General features: G+C 41.3%; 1 protein-coding gene across 1 annotated transcript in view; it reads right to left on the bottom strand.

Annotated features, from left to right (window-relative positions):
• Positions 1–4,818: 4,818 nt before the first annotated feature.
• Positions 4,819–18,352, bottom strand: part of tmeff1a (transmembrane protein with EGF-like and two follistatin-like domains 1a) — a 52,987-nt gene continuing 39,453 nt past the window's right edge. Inside the window, exons 5-10 of the mRNA XM_088015035.1 lie at positions 16,715–16,811; positions 15,793–15,941; positions 9,359–9,418; positions 7,078–7,201; positions 6,642–6,803; positions 4,819–6,042 (exon numbers count right to left, since the gene is read on the bottom strand). Coding sequence (XP_087871161.1) covers positions 5,958–6,042; positions 6,642–6,803; positions 7,078–7,201; positions 9,359–9,418; positions 15,793–15,941; positions 16,715–16,811 — 677 coding nt within the window. The 3' untranslated portion in view covers positions 4,819–5,957. The remainder of the gene's footprint in view (positions 6,043–6,641; positions 6,804–7,077; positions 7,202–9,358; positions 9,419–15,792; positions 15,942–16,714; positions 16,812–18,352) is intronic.

The following is an 18,352-nucleotide window of genomic DNA, read 5'->3' as shown; positions in this document are numbered from 1 at the left end:
CATGTACATCAGCAGGAGTCATCCTGCGTTCCTGCAGCGACAGTTGCAGCCATTCCCTCTGGTTGCTCAGAGCAGCTCTGCCCTTTAACTTTCCCCTGGGCAGCAGAGTCCAAACACTGAGATCTGAAGCCGTTCATAGAGCCGACGGCTCCACAAACTCTGAACAGACACAGATACGCAGTCTGAGTACGACCCGCGAGGAAAACCGAGACAAAACGCCTCCCATCATCTGGCAAACAATTAAATGAAAATGTGCGGAGAAGCATTTAAATTCAGATTTGTTCCAAATGCTTGAAATTACACTGAAGTGCTTTTGTAGTTCATAATTTACTTTTTAAAGTTGATCAGAATTTCTAGGAACCTTTAATTTGAAGTCTATCACTTCCTGTTTTCCTGGGGTACAGATATAACGTTACACAGGCGCCATTTTGATTTTTCCCCAAAATGCTGATTAATTAATTAATTAGGCAACTAATTACATTTTTGTTTATATAAAAAGCTCCAAATGGAACCTTTGTTTTTGCATGTTTCTGGTACATCTGTACATCTGATGCACAAGCTACATCCGCTAACAGCAGCAATGGAAAACTGATGAGATTGCCAACATTTATCAACGCGTTCAGTTTCAATTTAATTCAAAAATATTATATTTATTCAAGTGTTTGGTCCAGAGAAGCAGAAGCCAAAATATCCAACATGTTGCACAAAACCTCCACAACGTTTGTAACCAACAGAGAAGGTCAGAGTTACTGGAGACGTTTTGGATAAATTATATGAAACCGTTCAGGGAAACAGCTAAAGCTAGCATTTAATAAAAACCATGTCAACATTTTAAACATGACTTCAAATTATAATTTAATTTAACTGGATCTGAGCGTTGGAGGGTCTGCAGGGCCCCATGTGGCCCCGGAGCCGCCGGTTCCAGACCAACATGGAGTCCAAACGTTTCGTCACTGTGGTCAACAACTACATGCAAAATTCATGCAAAAAATATATTTTTTTATTTTCCTGATAATTGATAAGTGAAATTTTAATGAAATCTATAAATCCTTAAAGATCCAGAACATAAAAAGGTTTCAAACTGCTGCCTTGTTAAAAGAAAAACACAATTTAAACATTTTTGGGATGAACTGTTGATTATCGGTCACATTTTCTGCCGTTCGTGATTTGCAGTCAGGGGGCCGATCAAAATCATTTCAAGGGTCACAAATGGCCCCCAGGCCACACTTTGGACACCCTGATCTAGAGGACAAATGGACGGTCAAAGATCCGTCTCTAATCACCACAGACTAGCGGCTGCAGCGTCTGTCCATCATGGTGACCATTTATCTTTAACTTTGGATGTTTTTCTCCACTGAATGAATCCATGAAGTTTCTTTCAGCTTCGCCAGCCGGACAGGAAACCGTCGTCCTGCCCGAGGTTTGGCTGGAGAACTGGAGGTAATTCCTGAACAATGGAGTCATGAGGAGCCCTGCTGAATGCAGCGGACTGAACCGAGCAGCTGCTGCTGCCCCGAACCCCCAACACAGAGGGAGGGGGGAGAGGGAGAGGGGAGGGGGGGAGAGGGAGAGAGGAGGGGGGGAGGGGGGGAGAGAGAGAGAGACACAGAGAGAGAGAGAGAGACAAAGAGAGAGAGAGAGAGAGACACACACACCCCTTCAGCCTTTAAATATATATTTACCCCCCCCTCCCCCTCCCCCCTGCTGCCGTTGGTTTATTCGGCTCCGTCTTGAACATAAGCAGTTTTTAATCAGACAGTTAATGATGTGCTGCTCTGCTGACAGGTGGGTGGAGATCCATAATAATGGCTGAAGGCAACGACCTCATCTGTCCCTGTTTTCAACCACAACCTCCCAGAGCTTCTAACCGGGCCGAGATGCTGCAGTGGACAGAACCGTCTCTGCTTGTTGCAGCACCAAACATGATGACATGGTCAGAAGCAAAGCCAACAGGAAGGTAGCATGGAAACCAGTTTGTCTCTGCAGCCGATTCAATCATGAGGTAAACATGGCCGCCTCCTTCCAAATCTAAAAAACGGCCAATTCAAACTTTTCACCTGTTTTTTTAACAATCGATTTTATTTAAAAAGACAAACAAAATCAGTGGAGGGAGAAAAACTCGACCACATTTATGAATATTTATTTCTGTTGTTCTTTAAATTATTTAACTACAGAGAGAGAAATGATCATTTGTGTAGAAAATTGAAAAGAATCCAAGTCAACTGACCCGGAGCCATTATAAACTTTAATAATAATGATTTATTAGCTCATTTAATGACCTATAAAACTGGAATAAAACATAAAGAACAGACCAACAGTAAAACCCAGGGAGCGATTATGACTTAGCAGCTTTAACAACTCGGGCCGATTAAACTGACACTTTAAAGCAGCTCTGTTATTGTTCCACAGGTTGCAGGAGGGACTGAAATGAACAATAATATGAATATTATGCAGAAAAAACAGACAAATCGAAGCCTAAGTTTACAGGATGCAGAGGAGATATAAATCACCAGCACAGCCGCAGTTTGATGTGAATAAAAACTGGTTTTATTTTAAAACAGCCTCTCAGAGTCTACATGCACAACGTCAACATGTCAAACACGCCTTATTCACAATGAGAGAAGAAACGTCAGAAACCTGGTGGAGATGTCCAGAAAACCCGACCCAAACTAAACAGAACCGCTGGAGAAATGATCCGGACCTCAGAAAACTCAGTTTTAATGTCCGAATTGTTTCTTCACCATCAGGACCTTCAGTTACAGAGACAGAAAACGGACGAAGACCACAGACTGATTCCTGGTCAGACAGTTTGGATGTTTCCACTGGTTTTATTTTAATTTGTGTCGTAAATATAGAAACGAGTTTCTGTAAAGCTGAATAAAACGGATACAGAAGAAGAGGCAGTGGAGCCACCATGTCCTGCTGTCTGCTTCTGAGTTTATGAGGTTCAAACAAAGTCCTGATCAGAAATTAGACATAAAGAACTGAAATAAGTCATTCAGCTGCTATAAATGTTCCTACATGTTAGCTTGGTTTCCACTTGTTAGGTTTTTGTCATATTGTCGACAGATTTGTCATATTTTAGTGATCTCACTTGGTAGTTTTCACAGTAAATGGCTCACATTCACACCAGCAGTAACTAATGGAGCAAACTGCTGCTAAAGCTGAGCAGGTGTTTACAGAGAGGACAGGTGTTTGACAGGAAACAGCGCCACCAGGTGTCGCTACAGACGTTATGTAATAATTAATGTGAGATAATATGAAAACACAGATTTCAGTTTCTCTGGTTACATGAAGCTGCTCTGGTCAGACAAACTGGGATTCAAAAATAAAAAAGCTAAAAGCAGAAACATTAAAGAGATTTGAGCGGAAATCATTTTATTATTTATTAAATTTCTTTTCCCATCAGTTCCTGAGGGATTTATTTCATACAGGAAGATTATTGGTGACGCACCACCTCCGTTTTGTATTTACGGAGCAAATAATTGTTTCTTTTTTGTTATTAATGTTCCAATATGAATATGAGAATTTAAATGTTAATAAAACAATGTTTGCTTCACTAGCATGCAGTTTAAATCACTTTGCTATTTTTGAACAGGATTTGCTTTAATGGTGAAATCCGTTCTTGGCTAGCTGTTAGCCAAACCAGAATCTGGATCAATTTGAAAATGAAGACGGCAGTTTTCTGCATGTCAGAAATTAATTCATCTTACCGTAACAGAACTACATTTAAATATCCAGAACAAATCCGTTTTAACTGGAAACAAGGCAGAACAAGCCGTTTGGTGTCGAAGCTAACAGGCGTTTCGTTTGACATTTGTTGTACGTTGATTATATGTTTGGTAATTTAAAATTACTCATTTAAATAATCTTCCAGTTGTAGGAACATTTTTGCTAAACCGCTAATGTGAAGCTAATTTTTCAGTTTGCTAATTTTGAAAATGATTAGCACACTTAGCTTCCCCTGAATTCATTTTTAAATCTAACTTCTAAAATGTTAATTTATTCGCCTGTTTTTTAAACTTTCGGGTGAATAAAGTTTGACGTCTGTGTTGAAGTTTATTAAATAGTTTATATTCATGCTCGATTTTCTCTTTGTAGTTTTTCAAGAAACTTCATCGAATGTCAAATATACAAACGACTGAGAAAAATACAACAGTTACATGAGCAAACAAAGGAGCTAGTTAAATAAATACATGTAAAAATACACATATGTGTGACTTGTTTGGCTGGTATTAGCATGGTGGAACGTAGCGCGTTAGCATTAGCTTCCTCTAGCACTGGCTACAGATGAACCAGAACTGAACTCATTTTTAATTAATGTAACTGTTTAGAGTCAGTAATTTTAAAATGCTTTATTTTATATCTTTTTTCATCATTTTATTCTGTTGATCGTAACGTTTCATTTAAACCAACTGTTAAAGGTCCTGCTAGCGACGGATGTTATGAGTTAGCTATAAATACTGAGATTCAGGCTTAGATTGTCTTGATCTGTTTCTTGTCTCCGTCCCTGTCAAATAAACAAACTAATAAAAAAATACTGTGTTGGTGTAGCAGTTTACAGATAGCTGAGCTAATGGTTAGCGCTTTAGGGTTAGCGCTAATCATAAACACAAGTTAGCGATGCTCACTGCTGTAATCTACTAAGATGCTGATGATGGCACATTTAGTGAATTTTAAATGTTTTCAGTTTTGCATGTTGAGAATCACTTGTATAAACACATTATTCATAAACCGCCAACATTTAATCACAAAGAAAAGCTGCAGACGTTGTTTCTGTATTTGCAGGAACAGGAATGATCTCTGCTGGAGAAAACATGACGATGATCTGACTTGTTTATTGGGAACAACATGGAAAAGGACAATGATTTACATCAGAGTGACCCGTTGGATCGTTACGGACATACCGACACAGAAACCAAGAACTGGCCTCAAGACTTCAAAACGTTAATACGACAAAAAATTAAATTAAAAATCAAAAGGCAGTAAGTTACCTGCACACCACTAACATCTTAAAGACACGTTTTTATTCCTGTCTATACCAGCAGGAAACGGCAGAGCGGGCTTCACACATTCCCAAAGGGAATTTCTCAGTGGGTTTCCATGTGCTTGGAATGTGTCACAGAGAAGAAAATGTAAAATTAAAATAATAAAAAACCTCTTCACAACATTCAAAGACCCTAAACTTCCTCCATGTCAAAAAGTCCTTTGTTATAATCTTCGAACAAGGATGCAGAAAACATTCCAGCCTCTGAGCCGTTAAACGTCCTCCGCTGGTCCTCGCGCTTCCAAAAACGCCACATTCATGGTTTAACAGCGAGCGCGAGGTTTCCCGCTCAGCACCGACGGGACGAAGATGAGCCAGACGGAGTCCAAACATTTCCTGGTAAAAAGTTTAAACTACACCACAGTACACAGTTTTCACAAGTCATGCTAATTTACAAGAACTACAAGTCAGAACCGAAGCCAACGTAAAAACCTCCAGTAAAAACTACTTTAAAAAAACGATAACAATCCTTATAAATTATTAGCTTAGTGAAACTGAAGCCTTAACAGAGATTTTCAAACCAAAGAAGAAGAGCAAAAGAATCTATTGGACTGGCCGGCGCCTCAAAACGTTAAAAACAAACTAGTTTGGTGATCAGCTGCACGTTATTAGTAAGGAGCAGAACAGGCGGGGAAAGATTTTCATGAATAAAATGAATAAATATCACATTCCAGAGGGCAGACGCTGCTTCGTTTACCGGAAAGGTTTCAACAAAACGCAGGCGGTTGGTTCAGCTGCTTGGAAAAGAAAATCCACCAGGAAAAATAAGGCCTCTTAAATAAATATTCTTATTCTTCTTTTATTGTTTTTTCCCCCAGGAGAAAAAAAATGTCCCACTGACTGTTAAAAAAATCGGCATTCCCGCCTTATAAGAAAAATACTTATCAAAGAGAAGCGTCCGGAAACGAGGCTATACCATCCGGGAGTTCGTGTCCGAGGAAAAGTGGCCGAGGTTCTGTTTCTGCCGGCGGCCGCGGTTGTTCTTCGGACATTTCCTGGAAACACAAACCGAGAAAAAACAAACATTTATGATGTTTATCCTCCCAAAATCCAGTAAGAAGATTTTAATGCATCTTTATTTAAAATCGGATTGTAGATCCAGGCGAAGAATTTCTGATTATTTCATTTTGAGGAAAAAGTCAAATTATGATGAGTTTAAAGAGGAAATCTCATTTTATGAGATTTAAAATAAACATTAAATGAGCATCTTGTGAATTTATGCCTTAATTTTACAAATAAAAATACTTTAAATCATTTAACAGAACTTTTTTCTCAGATTTTTATAACTTCACTCTGGTAATGTTGCATCTTTTTCTACTAATTTAACTTCATTGTCATTTTTAAAAAATAATTCTTCAGTTTTAATAAAACATTTTTAAAATTAGTTTTAATGTTTTTTTTGTAAATAATACTCCAAATATTATTGCAAACTTGAAGGTAACAGAAGACAAATAATGTATTTCAGTCTGGTTATAAGGAAATTATTAACCGTTTATTTACTCAGTAAACATGTTTATTAATGTTTCCTGGTCCAGATGATGAGCTTTCGTCTGATGGTGAAACGTCGTTTCGGTGAAATCAGCTGTGGTCCTACCTGGTGATGCACATCACCACGGCGACGATGATGGCGATCTGCACGGCTCCGATGATGGCGGCGATCAGGACGTAGTGCAGCTTCTGTCCGCTGGGAACCACGTACAGGATGTTGAAGTCCTGCGGCTCGTCGCACTGCGTGCCTTTGTACCCGGCGTCACACCTGGACCCGGAAACACGCTACGTTAGCAACACGCTAACAGGCAGCAGATTACTGCAGCAAACCAGCAGCAAACGAAGCACAAAATCAGAAAACACAAATTATTTCCACCATTTTGTGACTTTATTAATAACAGAGAATTAATTCCCGAGCAAACAGGAGCTGAAACATAAAACAATCCAAAACTCACAGCATTAGTGCACAAAGCAACAAGTTTGATCCAAATTTGAGCTAAAAGTTGCGTTTTGGTGTTAAATCAGGCGAAGTTCAGGCTGACCTGCAGGTGGCCATGTTGTACTTGATCTCACATTTCCCGTGGACGCAGAACCCGGCGTAGCTGTCGGCGCAGGGGATCGGCATGCCGGCGTAGAAATCCTCACCTTGGTCCAGACCCGCGGTTTCTGGAGAACCAAGGAATGAAGACACACGATGAACTTAACCATCAGAGCAGAGAGTTAGAAAGCCAGTTAGCTTAACCTGTTAGCATCACAAGAAATGTCAAAAATAATAAAATGACATGTCATCTTTGTATTTGTTTCTAATTTACACATTTTAATATTTTACATGTATTTGTGTTAAATATATTGTTTATTTAAGTTATTTTTCAAATGTTAGCAAAAGGGAGAGAGAGAGAGAGAAAGAGAGAGAGAGAGAGAGAGAGAGACAAAGGGGGGTGAGAGAGAGAGAGAGAGAGGGAGAGAGAGAGAGACCGAAAGAGAGAAAAAGAGAGAGAGAGAGAAAGAGAGAGGAAGAGAAAGAGAGAGAGAGAAAGAGAGAGAGAGACAGAAAGAGAGAGAAAGAGAAAGAGAGAGAGAGAAAGAGAGAGAGAGAGACAGAAAGAGAGAGAAAGAGAGAGAGAGGGAGAGACTCTGCCAGGTCTCTGTTTTATCTGCACCTTCATGTGGGAGGAAAATAAAAACCAAATCCAGAACATTTTAGGAATTTTGGTGTTTTACTTGCAGAGGATTTTATAAAAGCTGAGATGTTTGTCAGAAAACTCAACTCTTCACCCGGTGGGTCTGTTTATAAAGCAAACACTTAAAAATAAACATCTGGGCTCTTCAGGCGATAGGAGGCAACGGCTAGACGGTCAGTGAAGGTCAGTGGAGGTCAGTGAAGGTCAGTGAAGGTCAGTGGAGGTCAGTGGAGGTCAGTGAAGGTCAGTGAAGGTCAGTGGAGGTCAGTGGAGGTCAGTGAAGGTCAGTGAAGGTCAGCAGAGAGAAACGTTTTCCAGCAGCATCAGCAGCATTTCACTGGGTCTGAATGAGACTCTGAGCACCAAACGGCTCAGCAGGTGAAACTACGGGGGCCCTAAAGGCCCAAAGTTTAAATCCCTTCTAAAACTTCATCCTGCGTTGACCTGAGTGAAACCGACTCACCTTCTTCACATTGGTGTCCAGCGTTTGTGCAGCAAAAAATATTTGTTTGTGCTGCAATCGTTTAAAAAATCAGCTTGTTAACATGAGTTACTGTCGCTCAGCTCTTCTTCGTGGGTTTTGACAGTAAAGCATTTAACTGCAGTTTGTCTGTTAATAATTTAATAATCTGGTACAAAGACGTGTGACGGATCCGTTTGCTGGATGTTTCAGTCCTGATATTAATTCAGAGATCAGAAAACTTTCCAGATTCGGTTTCATTTCCTCCCTGATCTGTAAATTCAATGTGCAGCAGGACAAATGACCCGGTTCTGCCACGCTGGGTCCGTTTACTCAGGAGAGATGTTAGCATCGCAGCAGCGGCTCCTAAAAACTTTGACTTTATTTCACCATCAGAGCAGATTTACAGCTTCTGGTTCTCCTGTGAGGACTTTACTGTGTATTAAAGAGATTTTCGTTTAGCTAGCTGTTAGCACACTTAGCTTTTTTTCTGGATAAATTCTGAAGCTCTAATTTACTGAACTGCTCTGTAAACCTCTAGTTCAATAAAGTTTGATGTCAAAAAGTCTGACCGGAAGCTCGGGTCAGACTTTTTGTGTCGTTTCATCCTACAAATTAAATGTGACTGAATCAGATTTCAGTGTGAACGGCTTACGGCCCCAAAGTGACGTAAACCACAGAAGTAGAAACTAGAAGCTTCTGACCCGGTTCTGTTTGGATGTGGAGTCGGACCAGGACTGGTCTGGTTGGGATGTGATGCCTTCACTGACTCAGATTTCTGTTGTAATTTCCTGTTTATGTCCAGATTTACTGTCTGTCTTCTTCTGCTGCAGATTATGACACGTTTCATGTTGGTGGCGTAAAAATCGGATGAAATGCGACGCGAGCGTTCAGACTGCAGATGAAATGAATTATATTATCTGATTGAGGTTAGAAGTGACACAAATCAGATGTTTTGTGTGAAATTCAGGATTTATCTGCTGTGTAAACAGGAGAAGGTGAAGGAAGAACTAATAAATCCTCCAGTTATGTTTATTTAATGTGAACTGTTTGGATTACAGGTTTATTTCCACAGAGGTTTGTGTTTGTTCCGTGTTCGGTCCAACAGTCCGACCTGAACAGAACCGGGCGGGCGGCCGATGGGACCCTGACCGGTCCAGGTAAACGCGGCGGCGGCCTCACCTAACACGTTGACTTTGAAGGGGCCGCTGTCGTCCTTCTTCCCCGGCTTTTCTTTATCCGCTGTGGGAAACAGAGAGAATCACATTCAGACACAAACGCTTCGTTTTCTCCAGCAAACATCCAGCGCCGTTACATCACAGAGTCTGTCTGAGACGCTTCAGTCGGACTCTGCTGTCATCGTCTGACCGCCTGACTTCCTGTCTGCTGTCTCTGAATCTGTGTGTGTGTGTGTGTGTGTGTGTGTGTGTGCGCGCGTTTCTTTTAGGTCAAAATAAAAGGAGAGGAAGACGACAGGGGATGTTTACTTGCAGCCTGAATCACACCCTGTTCATCTGAATGGAGGTGGTGATGGGTCCATCTCAGACGACGTGTGTGTGTGTGTGTGTGTGTGTGTGTGTGTGTGTGTGTGTGTGTGTGTGTGTGTGTGTGTGTGTGTGTGTCAGAGAGTGACGGGTGAAAACAAACAAAGCAGCAGCAGCAGCAGCTTGTGTTGGCAGAGCTGCTGAGCGGGCGTCATGCTCTCTCGCCGCCTGCAGGAGGAGCTGCTCTGAATCTTAACCAGCCTCCATGTTGCTTTTCCCTGTCAGCTTTGACAGGAAGCTCTGCTTCATGTGTGTTTAAGACTGAACACACACATGAATAAACTCTGGTTTTATTTCTTGGAACCTGATCAGATGTGGAGCTGAAACTTCAGGGTCTTTGGACAATATCTGGATTGGCAGATTTTTGTACTTTGGATGTTTCTGCTGCAGCTGGTTTCTGGGTTTTTAACCTAAACCTCTATAATACATGATAATACTGTGGGCTACCGTCTAGTTCACTGTTTGCTCATTTACAAGGACATAATTAAAATGTATTTGATAAATATTTATCTGTGAATTCTAATCTAAAATGTTAAAACATCCAGTCAAATTAAGTTTGTGGCAGATTTCAGCAACAGGGCCGTAAAACCACAAAAATAAAAAGTCAAAAGAGTTTACTCTGCATCGTCGTCATTTGTTTTTAATCAGTTATGAAGCAAAACCTGAAACTGCTGCTGGGCAAGTTACAAGGCAGGTTGTTGCTAGGTAACCAAAGAGAGAGTTGCTAGGTAACCGAACAGTGAGTTGCTAGGTAACCGAACAGTGAGTTGCTAGGTAACCGAACAGTGAGTTGCTAGGTAACCGAACAGTGAGTTGCTAGGTAACCAAAGAGTGAGTTGCTAGGTAACCAAAGAGTGAGTTGCTAGTTTCCACCTCTATTACCTCTCACAGCTAGCTTGCTAAGCTTACTAGCTCACTAAGCTAGCTGTGAGAGGTTTAGCAGCTAATGTCTTTCCTCTGCCTACATCTCCCAGAATGCTGTGTGGAGTTTTATTGAAGATTCTATCCGATGGATTATCTATTGAAATTGATCACATATTTATCGCGATACATATTATCGATTTCTTGTCCAGTTCTAGTTTCTAGCCGTGTAAAGACGCTGAAACCTCCTTTAAATCAAAGCCAAACAACGACCTGATTAGATCTACCTCTGATTAAAATAACTGTGATCATGTATTTGATGTGATAACGTTGATTTATTGCTCGTTTCATGGCTGGTTCCTGAGATGTTTTATGGAGTGAAACACTCTGAACCGCCTTGCTGCTGAAATGTGCGGCACTAATAAACCTGACTGGAGTGTTTGGTCGATACGACGCTCATTTCAACACTCGACTCTGATCTGCATTAAAAATACATGAGCAGCAGAAACTGGGGAAACTCGATGAGATCCGCCGCACTTTTCAGGAATCCCAGCTCTGCTGCTGTCAACGTTTTCAACAAGGCCGCCGCCTCACGTATACTCACTCCAACACCAGGAAGTGGAGGGAAAACCCAGAAACACGTCTGTTAGATGAGAGGATGAAAGAAAAGACGAGTGACATGGTGAGGATGAAGGGATGAAGCAAAGACAAAGAGCAGGGTGAGATATTGTCAATATTTCCTCCTGAGCGATGCAGCATTAAAAATGGATGAGTGGGTTTGGTTTCGCTCTGCAGCTCTGGGTGGGTCGATCCGAGGCTCCAGCTCTGCAAACCGAGGAGAAAAATCTGGTTTTGTTCCAGTTGAACCAGGCTGTCATCTCAGCTCTGATTACGGTTTTACTTCTGTTTAACCAGAGGATCATTCATTTCCACTGCAGAGCAACACGTTGACAGCAGACATGTTGGTTTCTGCATGAATGAGTGAATATGAGGCTGCAGCGTTTCAGGATAAACTAACTGAAGCTGCTCTTCCTTTATAAATGTGAACAAAACTGTTGATGTTCCACTAATGTGGAAAAACATAATTTCACAGCCGAAATGTTTCCATTAAATAAGAAACAATGTTAAAGTCACACATGAACAATCAGTTTGTTTGCAGGATAAGTCATTAAAAAACATGGCTGCCAGTCATCCTCCACCACTTCCTGTCGTCTTCTTTGTCGTTTCCAGCAGTAGTAACATCCTGTTGTTGATCATGTGACTCGTGATGCAAAATAACTGTTTCCATTGCAGCTTTGCTGAAAAATCATTTCATCCAAGCAGCGAAACTTTCTATCAAAAAACGTTAAAATTGGAGTTTTTCCTTTGAGCGAATTTATTTTTGTAATCAACAAATGTAAGTTTATTCTTAATATCTGATGTTTTTAATGTCTTTCTACAGGCACTTTGAACTGTCTGTCTGCTGTGTCTGAAAGGTAAATGAACCTAAAAGTAACCTGTAACCATGGTAACCAGGGGCTGTGATGCGTGTTGCTAATTTGCTGCTCTGAATGTTGTTTTTATAAGAAGATAAATTAGAGTTTGACGAAGCTTTGGTCAGATCCTGACCCATTTATAGGTCTAGATCAGATCTATGAATGTCTCTCTATGTTATTTCTCTATTATCTGCTTCCTGTGCTTCGGCTCCTTCACGCACCAGTGCTGGCCCGACGCCCTGAAGTGACAGCCGATCAGAGCGGAGGGGGCAGGTGCTCATCACCTCAGGGCGTTACACACCCACATAGCCCCCCCTCCTCCAACTGGCACCGTCCAATCAGCTCACAGCCGCCTTACAGCCACAAACAGTGACAGGAAATCCATAAATCTCTGCGTGTTGCGATCAGCGGCTCGGAGGAACGGCCGCGGCGGCCGACACTTTGGGATTCAAGGTGAGTCTGAAGCATAAATCTGATGTGAGCCGCAGCGGGCCGAGCGACTCTGGGCGTTGGCTCCGGCTTTGAACAACATCAGACATCAAGCTGCGGCTGCAAATCAGGTTTGTATGCAACACTCGCACCTCAGAGCATCAAAGCCGCTCTGACTCATTCTTCTGCATATTTTAAAACCTGACATCAGAGAGCGGCTGGAAGTGTAAAAACTGCTGAAGTAACTGCAGATTTAATCCACTGGAGTCGTTTCTCTTGTTAATGGTGAGGTTAATGAAAAAGCCAAAGGGTATCTCCGCTCCGCAGCGACTCAACAGACACTCAATCCGTCTTAACCCTCTAAATATTCCTGCACTCTAAAAACCCGACACTCAGCCAGACCCGTAATCCCTCCATCGTGTCTGGGATCACAGCGATTCATTCATCTGGTGGCAGAAAGAAAGGGAAGGCTGGGGTTGCATTCATGTCATAATGTTCATTAAACTCTCAGATTTATCCCTCAGATTGAGAGGAAACTCGTTTCATATCTGCCGTTTCTCAGGTCGTTAAGGACCTGAGGTGGAAACATTGGTATGAATGTAAAAAGGCTTTAAAACTTTATTGTTTAATTATCATTTACATGCAACATTATCATGCAATGTTTTAGCTTGTAAAGCACTTTGTGCCGCCTGAGTTATTAGAAACAGAATAAATAAAGTTGACCTTTAACCTTCACGGTGCTGCAGAGTCGTCAGACTTTGTCTTTTATGGATCAGTAAACAAACAAACCGGGCTGAAATGGACCAAACATTCAGGAGGATTCAGAGTTTGGTTCTGCTAATCCGCTAACAACAGAGCTAATATGTAACTTAGCTAACTATGAAAACATTTAGCACACCAGCTGATTCATTTGGCTGTTTCTGTAGCTGCATTTCATTTGACCATAAAAATGCAGAAATTAGAATAACAAACATAAATTTGCTCAATGGCAACAAAGCAATTTGAAAATACAGATATATGTCAGAAAAGTGTCAACATCTGTTGCCATTTTTAATGAACAAACTAACAAACACCTCAAATGCAAAGTTTAGGTTTTTTGTCATTATGGAAAAGGTTTTGCACACATTTGAAATGGAAACACAGTTAATGACACATGGTGGTTTTCAACATGTAGCTTTAGCAGAACCAATGTTTCTGATTAGCGCTTTAGCGTTAGCACAGCTAATCTTTTAGCTAGCTGTTCCCACCACTGAGTTTGACCATATGGCCAATTAAAAATGAAAATTTATTAAATTTAAGGTGAAATTTTTGAAGTTTGACTTAAAAAACCTCCAAACATCTGTCACTACACAATGGCTCAGTCTGTCCTTTTGTCTGTTCTCCAGCTTCTTTGTTCATAAATCTTCATTTGTATTTAATTTTCACCGCTTCATGCAGCGCGGTTAGCGACATGCTTTTCAGTTTTCCTCAGTTGACACTAATAAAATCATTTTTTACGTCAGTCTGCAGCACTTAACGCTGAGGTAACAGTTTTACAGTACAGCAGCTCATCAGCTTTTCCAGTTTTATTTGGCAGAAGCCAGAGAAGCAGATAAATAGCAGCAAATGTTGGAGCTAATTAGGTGGACATTCTGCTGTAAGGGAACAATCAAGTTCCTCTTTATCTGCTGGATCAGAGAATGAACATTTGTTTGCACCAACATGGAAATACGCCAATGTCTCCTTTGTAAGCTGTTAAAATAAATCCTGCATTTTCCAGCCAACCAAAGTGCCTGAATGTCAGACATGATGTTAATGCTGCAGTCAGTTTTCCAGAACCTTCCCTCCGTGTCACGTTGACGAGGTTTGCATTAATAACTCCGTATTACAGCCTGCATGCTCGGTTCGCTTCCTAATTGAAAACGCCGGCGATCAGACGCATTAATTTGACTGACATGGTTTCAGTAACGAGACTGATTTATTAAACCGTCACGGTTCTGCAGCCAGCAGAGATCAGCAGGAGACGAGCGCCGTCCTCCTGCATCTGTGAATCTGTGTGAAGTTAGAAAACATCTCAGGGAGAAGATGAAGGAAGCTGGAAAATGATGAAATCCTGTTTGAAACTCAGCTACTCTAAACAACCTTTAGCTCCTTCTTCAGGGCTACAAAGCTTTGCCAGCCCAAACGCTCGTTAGCACAAACAGGAAATCAGCCAATCACAACGCAGCAACTCAACGGACTGAGGCGTCTGGACATGAAGACGACGGGTTGATCAGCTCAGGATGCAGAAGAAAGCAGATCTAAGGGACTTTGAACGTGGTTTGGTTGTCGGCGCCACACTGTCTGATCTGAGGAGTTTCTGCTGATCTGATGGGATTTTCACCAACAAACTTCTCAGGATGACAGAAAACATCCAGTGATCAGCAGATAGTTTGGTTCCACAAGATAAAAAGGCAAAAAAACTCAAAAACCACATCAGATGTTAGCTGGGAACAGGAAACTGAGGCTGGAATAAATGACAACCTGCATGGTGGCGGCAGCATCATGCTGCGGGAGAATCTATTCTTTGGCATGTTTTGGTTCATTTATTACCAAATAAACATGTTCATCATAAAAACCTGTAAGATTTCTGCTCACCATCTGTGACAAACTCCCAGCATCATAACTCAGCCAGTCACAACAGAAATTATTGCAATAAACAATAATATTGTCGTTTCAGACCATGTTTTGATTAGACCCTCTGAAAAATCAAAAACTTTAATTCCTAAAGAATATTTAACACTGAAACTGGAAACATTTTAAATATCCAAAATAGACAAGTAAAACAACAATAATTTAAATGAATTATGAGATCTTTGATGGAAATCTTCGTTCAGCTTTGACAGGGAAAACAGGCTAAAGGGGCAGGTCATGCAAGCTGGTTACTTTATACTGGGTTCCAATTTTTTGCAGCATTTTTCAACATTTTTCAGTGATATTGAAGGGCAGCATCTCTGACTGTAGTCCACATGGAAATTATAGATTTTATTTTAGTTTATCATGCAGCTGATTGATGAATTGCATACTGGGACATGTTTAGTCGTGACAGCGTCTCGCACAGATCAGATCAACTCAACCTGATGTCACTAGAGTCCTTTCAGTCCCTGAAAGACTCATCTCCTCTGGTCTTAAAACGTGTTTGGCGCCGTTAACGGCCTTGGACTAGACCCCTGAGGTCAGAGATGGATGTAAACTCTAACCAGAAGAGGTTTGGTGTTCAGTCTGTGCCTGAGAAGAACTGCTTTTCACGAACGGACATTTTCAGATGTGTTCTGTGCCATAAACGTACCGAGGCAGCGTCCCAGGTGTTTGACGTCGATCTGCTCCTGCTTCATGCATGAAGCCTCCCGCACCAGGCAAGGGTTGTTGTACGAGTTTCCGTCTGTAGCGCAGACCGGGTTCTCATTGTGGCCGCTGCAGTCAATGTTGCATATGCACCTGAGGGCAAAGGTCAACCATCAGAACAATATCCCAGGAATGACACACAGCACCACAACATTCAGATTATTTTAACTTAAAGCAACATTTCATGTTTCTGTGCAGCTTAATCCATCTTCTTCCTTCAAACATTAAGCTAACTCGCCAATATCACAATATGCTTCATCTGTTCATTTAATAGTCACCTAAATATGTTTTTAGTGGCAGTAAATAGCAGAGACACACTTCTGCTAATTTTACTTTTAGCTAACTTTGAAAATGTTTAGTGAACTTCGTTTTCCCTGAATCAGATTCTAAAGAGTTAAATTATTTTGGCTGCTTTGCAAACTTCCAGTTGAATAAAGTTCAACGTCTGTGTTGAAGTTTTGGTTATTAACTTAAGAATGCTTTAATCCTTTTACACACATGCTTTTATTTTGAAGGCTGATTAAGCAGGCGTTCCATTTCCTCTCCTCAAAAACTTTATTTAAAACAAGGACATGACAAATAAACTAAAAACAAGGACAGCAGAGATCAAGAAATAAACATAATATCTAAGGGAATTATAAAATATATAATAAATATAACGTCAAAAATAAATTTATCCCTGAGAGTTGGAGTCTTTCAAGAGAAGATGTAACTTGATGTTAGCAATTTAGCATTAGCATTTGGCTAAATACCGTGTCCATGTAGCATTTTAGCATTAGCAAAGCTAATGTTTACGATTATATTAGCACAGCTAACCTGTTAGCCAGCAGTGGTGACATAATGAACCAATGAAAGCTTTTGCTCACCAGACATCTTCGGAGTCTTCATCACATTCGGCTCCATATTTACACGTGCTGCACTTGGTGAACTTCTTCCCGACGTCGGAGGCTGAGCCCTCATCGTCTGTCAGACGGGCAGAGAAGGAAAACGCTTCAGGAACAGCAAACACTTCTCCACACTCCTGCCTACTAGGCTGAACTCTATCCTTTACTGAGCCTCGTAGAAATATTCACACCCCGTCACATCAAACCACAAACTGTGTTTGTGCGCGTTCAGTCCAGACCCGTTTCCTCTTCATCCCTCTAATGCCATATGGTGGCAGCCATCACTGGGATGTTTCTGTGGACTTCAGGAGGCCCAGTCTGTGACGGAGGAGTTTCTTCCTCCGCTTCCTGTGGACGATGTGATGAATCCAGCTGGTTGTTCATCAGTTGTGTCTCAAAGTTTCTAGCCCAGCTGAGAGCATCTTCTGCTACAGAGGATAATAACTTCCTGTCCAGGAAACCAACAGCTTTCAGAGGGAAGCTGATTTCCAGCAGATTATGAAGGTCACTGCGTTTTTCTACTAGCAGGAAAAAAGATCAAGGCCCTGAAAACACCAGCAGGAGGTTAATAAACCTCAATGTTTGGTTTATTAAACTTTACTTTATCTTCCAGTCTGGATCTTTGATGCTCTATAAAAGCACCAGAAGAAAAACTTTCAGAAGTTTCATCTGTTTCCTCAAAGTCAAACTAAAGCTGAAGGAAATCCATCATCCTTCACCTGTGACTGTTTCTGGTTAAACTGGTTTTAATTTCCCCTCCTGTCGGATTCTGCTCCGCCGCCTGCGCAGCTCTTTATTTTTCCAGATCTTCATCGCTGAACGTAATAATCAGCTTTTTATTTGTTCTGCCTCTTTTCCAGAAGAGTGGCTTAATTTCATTTTGAAAACAACCTGCAGCTCGCTCGGGTTTTGTTCTGGTTAGCGGCGCCTCTTCCCGCCATCGAGACACGCCACGGCTCAGGCGCTTTCTATCAGACACAGCTGAGCGTGTGGAGCGGCTGCTCAGGCTTATCGGCCAAATGGAAACAGGCGCCACATCATCATCTGATATTGTTATTATCATTACGCCGTTTAATGCCACCTCGCATGGCCACGTCCATTCTCCAGCAGCGAAGCGCTAACAGCCGCGGCGCCGAGTACCAAAGAGCCGCAGGGATTATTCAGGGCTGCCTTTCATCAGCAGAGCCATTTTCATGATTCATCAGGTGCAATTTTGTTGTAAAACAGAAGAAAAGCTGAATCCTGCAGGGAGAAGGAAACTAATCCACAGCAAAACGTAGAAACCAGGAAACGGAGCCTGGAGGTTTAGGATTGTTGCCTTAGAAAAGCAGTGAAACCCGATGGAGGAGTGAGATTCTCTGCATGCGTTTCAGGTCTTCTGGGCTCCAATTTCCTTTATTTATTCATTTTTTGCATATAAAAGTTTCAGCAGGAACTTTTATATTGTGTTTCTGGTACACCGTAAATCCACTGAGAACAGCAATAAACAGCGAAGCTGCTTCTCCAGGAGGTTAATGATGAAAAACCTTGTTACTGTGTTCAGGTTGTGCTAAAAGGAGTTAGCATCTTAATGCTAACATGTTGCTAATGCTAATGTCAGCATTAGCATTAGCAACCATG

This window comes from Poecilia mexicana, unplaced genomic scaffold (assembly GCF_051168715.1).
Source record: "Poecilia mexicana isolate PSO_F unplaced genomic scaffold, ASM5116871v1 scaffold_17, whole genome shotgun sequence".
NCBI lineage: Eukaryota > Metazoa > Chordata > Actinopteri > Cyprinodontiformes > Poeciliidae > Poecilia > Poecilia mexicana.
The sequence above is the reverse complement of the archived record's forward strand: the minus strand, read 5'-3'. Positions and strand labels throughout refer to the sequence as shown.